At 41.1% G+C, this 10,120-nt stretch overlaps 1 protein-coding gene across 3 annotated transcripts; it reads left to right on the top strand.

Annotated features, from left to right (window-relative positions):
* Positions 1-133: 133 nt before the first annotated feature.
* On the top strand, positions 134-9,913 carry FAM161B (FAM161 centrosomal protein B; the record flags this gene model as incomplete). 3 transcript variants are annotated; one of them, XM_083614404.1, is made up of 9 exons in its annotated part: positions 134-319; positions 1,157-1,467; positions 1,703-2,247; positions 3,234-3,562; positions 4,635-4,762; positions 5,084-5,251; positions 6,095-6,194; positions 6,618-6,751; positions 8,067-9,913. In XM_083614404.1, 9 exons carry the CDS (start codon positions 134-136, stop codon positions 8,149-8,151), a joined length of 1,986 nt encoding a protein of 661 aa, XP_083470530.1. In that variant the 3' UTR covers positions 8,152-9,913. The 3 variants fall into 3 exon arrangements, with proteins under 3 accessions (XP_083470530.1, XP_083470529.1, XP_083470531.1); XM_083614403.1 differs by having other exon boundaries at positions 134-334; XM_083614405.1 differs by lacking the exon at positions 134-319 and adding an exon at positions 380-1,048.
* Positions 9,914-10,120: the final 207 nt, after the last annotated feature.

Raw genomic sequence — 10,120 nt, 5'->3', positions numbered from 1 at the left:
CTCTCGCGCACCTTGCATTAACCTCAGCAGCACCTTGGCAACCGAGAGCGGCCAACAGAACCGGACCAATGAGAGCCGAGAATTCTACCGGGTTGGGCGGGAGCTACGGAAAACAGACCGCGGTCATTGGCCAATGTGCGAGGAGCGACACAAAAAAGGAGGGTGCCTATTGGCTAGAGCTACAAGCGGGCACGGCGAGCTGGTAGCTGCGGAGCGCTGCGGGCGGTGCAGCAGGTGCGAGGGGGCGATGACAGTGTCGGAACCCCAGGGAGCCGCGGGCGGGGCCGAAACGGTGCTCCCGAAGGAAGAGATTCGACGGGTATGCGGGGCGGTTGTAAGCGGTCTGTTACCATGGCAACAGGCGGCGGTTGTTTGTTGCCATGGCTGCTCCTCGGCGGCTTCACCTGAGCGGGAAATGGGGGTCGGGTATGATGGGGATGGAAGTGCGAGGGCATCCCTGGAGGAAACCGGTGGGCGGCAGAGGGGAGCGGGCCAGACCTGTAACAGCAACAGTCACCACAAATAGCAAATAACAATTTTTTTTTTTAAAAAAAATTATTATTATTTTACAAGGAATAACCTCTCTCGTGCAACGGCGGGATCCCATTGCATGTGAACCCAAAGTTCAAGGGGTCTTCTTTACTCCCAGGTTAACTGAGCACAGGCTTGTTGGGGGGGGGGGAAATGCTGGTTTAATTATTATTATTATTACTATTATTATTATTTATTATTTGTACCCCGCCCATCTGGCTGGGTTTCCCCAGCCACTCTGGGCGGCTTCCAACAAGACCAAAAATACACTAAAATGTTACACATTAAAAACTTCCCTGAACAGGGCTGCCTTCAGATGTCTTCTGAATGTCACGTAGTTGTTTATCTCTTTGACATCTGACAGGAGGGCGTTCCACAGGGCCGGCGCCACTACCAAGAAGGCCCTCTGCCTGGTTCCCTGTAGTTTTGCTTCTCGCAATGAGGGAACCACCAGAAGGCCCTCAGTGCTGGACCTCAGCGTCCGGGCAGAATGAAGGGGGTGGAGACGCTCCTTCAGGTATACAAAGTGCAAAGTGGTATACAGTATTTCGAATGGAAATGCATTTTCAAAATAGTTTTTTCTTCTGTGTTTGAAACCTTTGTTTTGTTGTTCTGATTTGCCTAGGTGTTTCCAATTAAAGCACAGTCTCCAGACTTGCAACTGGGTAGTAATATTTCTCTGCCCGATGGCAGTCAGCTGCTAGATTTCCTCCAGTCAGAGGAACAAATAGTAGGTGCCTCGAGTTCAGGAGAGGATTTTTACGACTCGCTTCAGGCCCTCAAAAGGAAAAACAGACAATGTTTGTTAGAACTAGGTCTGATGTACCAGGTACAGTTGGAAAACCACCAGGAACCACCAGAGAACAAGGAGCTGGAAGACTTTTTCCAGGAAAATGGAAGATTGACATTGCCATCAAAGTTCCATGAAGCTTTGAGGTGAGATGCAAGAGAATCTATTGAAATCCATACATTGATTCTCCTACACAGGCATAGAGTTTTTACAGTAGTCTTGTGTGCTCCTGTTGGACAACTGATCAAATATAATAATGAAACAGATCTTAGAATATCATTACTCCTAAACTATCTCCTTTCATTTATTCAAAGTTCTCAAATATAACCTTTCTTCTGATTTATTTGCCATTGATAACATTATTTTTTACCATATCCTCAGATCTGGCAACCTAAGAAGGTTCAATTCATTGACTAACATCACTGCTGATAACCCAAAAAATGAGCAAAATCAACATTCGTTTCTTCAGTCCTTTTCAAGATCAAAGAGTGCTTCAGCTACATGGATCTCCCCTATCACTGTCCCTCAACCCTTCAATATGACACTTCGAGAAGCTCGCAGAAAATTAAAGTCCCATGCATTGTTTGAAATTGAATCAGCTGAGTACAAAAGACAAAGCCTAGAAGAAGCTGAATGCCAGAAACAGTTCAGAGCACAACCTGTGCCTGCTCACATCTATCTGCCACTCTACCAAGAAATAATGGAAAAGAATGAAATTCGCAGACAAGTGGAAACACAAAAGAGAAGAGAACTACTCCTTTCAATGCAAAAACCCTTCAGTTTTCAGGAAAAAGAAGAAAAACGAAAGGAGGTCATCAGACAGAAGATGCTAGAAGTATTGACTCCACTTGAGAAATCAGTGCCAAAAGTCAGGAAGAAGATCCCCAAGTCCACCTATGAACCAATGTTTGGGGATAAACTCAAAGGTAAAACAGCTTTTAATGCACTGTCAACAATACCTAATGGTATGAAGGTATCTTCTTCATCTGCTATAGGAGACATTCCAGTTAGTAGATTCATTGTCTGTCATACCAGTACAAAATAAATAAAAGAAAATAGGCCTTTTATCCTGCCATATCACAAAACACATTTCTCATCTCAGAGGGAGTAGGACCAATCAGTGGAATTAGTAAAAACAGGACTCAGGGAAGGTGATCAACAATCACATAAAAATTAGGAGGAAACTTCTCTGATGCTACAGATTTGCACTGGTTGATGAATTGGGCATCTTCATGGCCTTGGCCTCTGCCCCACCTCACTAACCTCTGGAGCTGATTAGCCTGAAAAACAGTGACAGCTAGGAACTTTATCCTTCTCTTTAAGGATGCCAACCTGTACCATCCCTTTGGGGAATTCTTCTTAATAGTAAAATGTATCCAGAAATGAATTGCTCCTCTTGGCTTGTTCCTGAAGCAGGGCTATGCAAATTTCATTTTATTATTATTATTTATTAAATTTCTATACACTCCTTGATCTGAGGATCACTGGGCAGTTTACAATATAAAAACACAAAACACAGTAACATTCAAAAACTATGCCCCCCACTGTTTAAAAGGCCATGGATTGTTTAATTAGCCAAAGGTCTGGGAGACTTCATGTTGATCATTTTCCTTTCTAGAATACACAAGTTTTTGAAAAAGAATAGAAATAGAAAATAGAAATATAAAAAGAATGAGCATTATTAAGTTGTGCTGCATGATATATCCCGTAACTAGTTTTTTATTTGGAAAAGATATGTGTTAATGCGGTTTCAACTGTTCTGGATTTTCAGTTATTGCTTTTGCTTTAACACTTGGCTCAACCATTAGCCTCTCTTGTCATTAGTGTCATTAACGCTTCTGTTGCATTAGCCAGAATATACCTTCTCCCAGCCTATTCATTACTGTTCATCACTGTTGCTTTTACTCCCCAGAAGCTGAACTCTTACGAAAAATCCGTATTCAGATGAGAGCCAAGGATTTATTGGAAAGTTCCTGGGCTCCTATTGAGCTTGGCAAGAGAAAAAAAGGATCCCAAATTACCTCTATAAACAGGGAGAAAAAACTGAGCTTTCTGCAGGATAACTTCAGTTTTAAACCAAGAATCAATACATCTGTGCCTGACTTTGAAGGACTTTACTGGGCATTCCAGAGAGAAGCTTTAAGCAAACGAGAAATCAAAGAAACAACTCACAATAAACCATTCAGACTTAGAACATCTAATCTCTGTTGCAAACATCAAGTGCCTAATCCGGGGATGATGGTAAAAGGGATTGCTTTCATATTTGTACTACTTTGTATTCCTTTACATACAAATCACTCATGAGTGCAAAACAGCAAATATACTTTACCATCCATTTAACTCAGTGTTGAGATAGTTTTAGATCAAGGTCGGCTTTCTTTGGAACAAATGTTACGGAATAAAACAAGAAGAGTCTCAATGGCACCAACTTATGCTTGAAGTCTTAACTGTAGTAGTACTTCTATTGAAGTGTATTTCGAAAAGTAAATAACAACTTTATTACTATTAATATTAAATAGCAAATCACAGTGTCTGAACTAAATTTTCAAGGAAGGTAGTCTGAAAAACAGAGAGATGAAGTTTTAGGCCCAGTAGACAAAATCAAAACTGACAAATCACCAAGCCCAGACAATATCCACCCAAGAATTCTTAAAGCACGTAAATGTAAAATTGCTGAACAAAAATATGTAAATTGTCTCTCAGATCAGCCTCCATACCCGAGGACTGGAAAGTGGCCAGTGTAACTCTAATTGTTTTTAAAGGAATCCTGGAAATTAAATGCTGTTTAGTTTAACATCTGATCTGTCCCAGCAAAACTGGTGGAAAGTATTGTTAAAGAGCATTACTTCTGCAAAGGCAAGTCCTGTCTCACCAATTAGAATTCTTTGAGAGTGTCAGCAACCTTATAGATAGAGGTTGACACAGTGTATTCAGACTTTCAAAAAAAGCTTTCAGCAAAGTACCTCACCCAAGACTCTTGTGTAATCTTAGCAGTCATGGAGTAAAATGAGAGATTTTCTTGTAAATCAGGAAATGGTTATGTATGTAGCAGGATAACATCCTGTTGTGTACAGGATGTGTCACTTTCCACATCGGCAGCTCTTCGCCCCACTTACCTGTCAGCATAATGTTTTCCAAATGTAAAAATGTGAACCTCATAAGAGACAAGCATTTGCAGGTTGATAATAACAAATAGCAAACACTATATATATGTGCATGCATACATACATACGAAGAGAGCACAGCTGCAACTAAGCACTGTACAAAAAGGTGTGTTTAAAAATAAATAAATATTAAATATTCTTACTTTCAGGATTTTCAACAACCTTCCAGGGCACCAATACAAAGGAGTCGGTCTTTGAATTACCTTTCATCCCTCTCCTCCAACACACTTCCAATATATATCACAGATGCAGTGAGAAAGAGACAGTCTGCTATTAAGTGAGTAACTTACTCATTTAATTAAAGTATGAATAAGTGCGAAGGTGGAACATCCTGATCCAGACAATGCCTTCAAAACCTTGCAATATAACCCTGCCTGTCCCACATGGCAGGTGGAGGCCACCTATGCTTTTGGATACCCCCCTGAACAAAATTTCCAAAAGCCTGCTAAAATTCAGAGTTAAGAGAGTACCACATATACTTTGAACAATATTGTTTTAACTTGGATATATGAACTGGCTTTGTATAAGTTTTGTTTTGGAAAACTTAGTGATTTATTTTGAAATAAGATCATATCCCATTATCTGCATATATATTTAGACGCCTTCAGGAGGATAAAAAATACAAGGAAAATGAAGGAGCTCGTTGGGCAGAGTTGCAGAGAAAGAGAGGTCAAGCTATGCATAAGTCTCTGAATTGCCGAGCAAAAGCTTTGGATCCCCATAAGAGCTTGGAGGAAACACACAGAGAAAAGCTGAAGCAAAACTGGTCAGTATGCTAATTGGCTTTGGTAGCATATTATTGAAGCAAAACAATTTCAGTTGGAATTACTGATAGCTCAGTATGAGAAATGGGTTTGGGCTTCAAGTGTTCATGGCTAAGAGACAGCAGTCATATTATTTATTTACACTTCATGCTTATCTCACCACTATCCTTAGATATAATTGGTAACAGAGCCCCAGAATTTGAAAAATAATATATTGTAATAGAAAGGGCATTCCAATTTGGATCTAAAAGGCTTTCCCAAAAAAGCAAGATTTCATTACTGTGCTTCTCTTCTCTGCCTGACTGGGTTTTTAAAAATAAAAGTATTATTATTATTATTATTATTATTATTATTATTATTATTATTATTTCCTGGAGCGCTAATAAATTGTAACTGAATCCTGACAAGACAGAGATCCTGTGAGTGGGAGTTTTTCAGTTTTGGGAATTTGAATTTGTACCCGCTGTGGAGGTAGAGCATCATTTGAGGGTGCTGCTAGATCAATCACTGATGCTAGAGGCCCAGTTGGCTCTGAGCACCCATTACCAACTTTGGTTGGTGCACCAACCTACCTTGTCCTACCTTGTTTTAAAGAAATGTTATTGCTTTTTTATTTTTATGTAAATTGCTTATAAATGTTTTGTTAAGCGGTATAAATACGTTATAAATGAATTCCCAGGGAGCATAGGTGCCCAGATGTTCTTCTGCACCCACATAGCAGATCTATATGCAGCACATTTCTGTGGAGAGATTCCTATATCTAAATGTGCCCTCCTACCCGATAATTAAAAATGCAGCACAGAGTAACTGAAGATGATGCATAGTACGGAAACCTTTTGTTTCAGGCAAAATGACCGAAAAAGAACACAAGAGTATAAAAAGGAACTAGAAGAGATGAAGTTGCGAGTGAAAAACAGACCATATATGTTTGAACAGGTCACAAAGGTAACTATTTTGGTATGGGGAAACTGTCATGGTTTAGAGGATCAAACAGTAAATACCAGCAGGCTGTAGCAGGGAGTCAATATTCAAGCAACTGCTTTGCCATTCTGGAAATCTGAAGGGTAAAAAAAACTTCATGGGAAAAAGAGTTTGGTAGGGAACAAAATTTAGTTGCTGACCAGCTGTAATGATAGAGAAACTACTGTACACTAAATAGGAAAATATTGTTTTCAAAATAAACTGAGGTATATGTTTGAATATAATGGTCTTCAAAGAATTCGCAAACATTTTAAAATATAACTGCTTCTTCCATATTGAGAGAAATATCCAATTACTTTTCTAGTTTAGAGTGATCGCCTGGAATAATTGTAAGTATTCATGAAGGGAAGAGGGCCTACTAAACCGCCTGTCTTCTGAATTCCACAGCAAGGTGCCCGTCAGGGGGCAGAGAGGCTTTTTCGAGACACCTTGCAGCAGTTTGGGTTGAATGAAGAATTTGTGAAAAGCAAAGGAGGAGACACCACTGACCTAGTAGGGAAGGAGCAGTCTGAATCACAAAGGTATTTAAAGAACAGAAAATCACCTGTAGCTTCGTGAAAAATAGTCTTCTACATTCACCTATTAGATATAAAGGTAAAGGTAAAGGTACCCCTGCCCGTTCGGGCCAGTCTTGCCAGACTCTAGGGTTGTGCGCTCATCTCACTCTATAGGCCGGGCGCCAGCGCTGTCCGGACACTTCCGGGTCACGTGGCCAGCGTGACAAGCTGCATCTGGCGAGCCAGCGCAGCACACGGAACGCCGTTTATCTTCCCGCTAATAAGCGGTCCCTATTTATCTACTTGCACCCGGAGGTGCTTTCGAACTGCTAGGTGGGCAGGCGCTGGGACCGAACGACGGGAGTGCACCCCGCCGCGGGGATTCGAACCGCCGACCATGCGATCGGCAAGTCCTAGGCGCTGAGGTTTTACCCACAGCGCCACCCGCGTCCTCCTATTAGATATAGGGGCATACATTTAGGCTAAGAAGGAAAGAAACTTGCACTTAACAAGCCATGGAGTTGTCAGTGAGCTACCAGACCCAATTCAAGATGAACTGGCTTGGGACCAAATTACTTGAAAGAGAATCTTCCCAAATAGGAAACTACCCGTTTGGCAGGTGATGCCTTGTTGATGATGGGCTCCCCAGCTCGCAATTCCATGTGACAGGGCCTCTTCAGCAGGAGTTCCCCATTCATAGGTCCTTCCTGGTGAGGCAGCAGTGCTGACTTGGGCCCCACACTGTCATAAAGTCATGGTGGCGCGGCGCCCACTGCATCCCAGAAGCATGTCCATGGCTGCAATGTGCTCCAACAGAGGCCTCACGGCAGAGGCGCAGGCCCTGGCCCAGTCGCCGCCAGAGGTGAGGCACCAGCTGGCAGAGGCTGGGCCCCAGTTCCCTGGAGTTGGTGCCCCTGTTGTGTGGTGTGTCTCCCCTCATTATTGACTTTCAGGATTTTTAAAACATTCCTGTTTACTCAAGACATTTGATGGCTGGGGGGAAAAAACACCTGTTCCTGGAAACCCTGAGATCACTGGTTGAAAGAATGTTTTTAGAATTATAAACTGTTTCATTATTGATGTGTTTAGCCACCCTTGACTCAGAATATAAACTGAAATAATAATAAAAGTCCCTGCTCACAGATTGGATTTAGGCTCGTCACACTCCCTAAAGTATCTCACACAGTTCTTGTGAGGATGAAATACGGAAAAAAGTATATAGGATGTTCGGAACTCCTTAGAAGTAGAGTAGGATTCAGATGTGAACTTTGCAACTATGACCACCACTTCCAGTGATTTTATAGCGTGAAATTTTGAAATCACAATTTTTAATCAACAGGACTCATAAGTCGCAGAGGAATACCAAAGCTGGCATTATACAAGAACTAGCTGAAGAGGGGCAAAGAATACTACAAACAAAGTAGGAACCCAATGGAAGTTTTCAGGTGCCTAAAGCTCATTTCCCCTCCTTTAATCAAATGTCATTAGATCAGGGTTAGGCAACTTCTTCAGCATGAAGAACTGAAGCTAACATGCTTTTATATAAAAAATTGTAATCATGGTGTATACTAGATTATAGATAACATATGTATTGCACTTTTGTAGGCAATCTCAAAAGATTTGGCACCATCCCTCTACAGTGGTATCTTGGGTTACATACGCTTCAGGTTACAGACTCTGCTAACCCAGAAATAGTACCTTGGGTTAAGAACTTTGCTTCAGGATGAGAACAGAAATCGAGCGGCAGTGACGCAGCAGCAGCAGGCCCCATTAGCTAAAGTGGTGCTTCAGGTTAAGAACAGTTTCAGGTTAAGAACGGACCTCCGGAACGAATTAAGTACGTAACCAGAGGTACCACTGTACTTGGGTGGGTGGAAGTGGGGAGGTATGTACATATGCAGCCTGCTGTGCTGACACGGATCCTGGAAGCATCATCCTGTTTGGATGTTTCATGCTAATGGTACCCATACAGATTCTGCACTAATTTAAATTAAAAGGTACCACACTACTGTTTTAAATGTTTATGCCTCTCAGGTTCAGAAAGCTGTACAATGGAATTGCTACAGTAGATGTTTTTAGCCAGTTTTGTTCCTACAAACAGCTTGGCAACAAGGAGTTTTTAGATTTCCCTTCAGTAACTCATTTGCACTATTTTTTAAAACAAAAGATGGCCAGAGGATCTATGCTAAATCCTCTTCTCCATCCCTTGGCCATGCAAGGCTAATAAAATTATATTTTCCCTAGCAACCTAGCTTTCTTATTGTTACAAGTTGAGATTTACAGTCCAAGATGCCATTATGATTCTATGCTGGCTTACTTGGAAGTAAGTCCCATTGAGGATAAATGGGCTTGCTTACAGAAAAATATGCTTAGGGAGTAAACTGAAGTGCCTAATGCTCCAAAAGCAGTGGTATATTAGTCTAGTAGCAACTACTGAAAAGCATGATGAGTTGTTATTCCATCTGAACATTTAGTAAAAATTAACTCTATTTTCAAAAACATGAATAAAATCATTAAACCCAAGATTCATAGAATTTAAAGTAACATTTAAAGTTACTTTATTCATTGAGGACAGGTTGGGGGGGGCCTTTCTGACTCCATGGGCCAGATTCTTACCAAGATCTGCCTTGCAGGCCAAAATTGACGTGAGTGGGGCCACCCACTTTTCAAAAACCCTTGCACACTGATCTCAGAGGCACAAAAAAGAAGTGGCAGGAGATTTGCAAAGCCTTTTCCAATTCCCAGAGGGTTGGGGATGTAAAGTGGGTGGGGAGACTTGCAAAAAGATTTAAGACAGCCTCTGCACTCCATTTTGAGCAAATGGGAGCACAGGAGCTGCCTTTAAATCCTTTGCAAAAGCTACTTTGAAATAGCTTGCAAGTACACGTAAGCTGTTTCAAAAAGTGCTTTTGCACAGGACTTTTAATCCCTGCTCAGTTACTGTTTTTTGTGCTGTGCTGTATTCTTGTTCTAATGGTCTATAATTGTTTTTAAATATTTAATCTGCCCAGAGAACTTTGAGTAGCACAAATACTGTATTTATTATGCTCTGTCTGGTCCATATCAAACCATGTTAATTCTGAGCTCAGAGGCTGATTAAAAGATTTATGCATTTTCCTATTTTACAAGTAGAACTGTCTGAAGTAAATGAAAGCTTATGCTATAATAAATGTGCTTGACCTTAAAGGCATTACAAGATTAATTGCTTTCACCTTTTTATATGTTCACAAAAACATATGGCCTTTAAAATATAATGTAGAAACGCGATCTCCCCCCCCAAAAAACAAAAAAATATATATTTAAAGTGGAAGCTATAGGAGAAGCTCCAGCAACAGTACTTTTGGTACAGAGTGGCCAATGAGAACATTCCTGCTCATTCTATTTTTTCTGTTT

The sequence above is a fragment of the Podarcis filfolensis genome, assembly GCF_964270895.1.
Source record: "Podarcis filfolensis genome assembly, chromosome: 1".
Classification (NCBI taxonomy): Eukaryota; Metazoa; Chordata; class Lepidosauria; order Squamata; family Lacertidae; genus Podarcis; species Podarcis filfolensis.
Note: the sequence above shows the minus strand (reverse complement) of the source record. Positions and strands in the feature narration are given on the sequence as shown.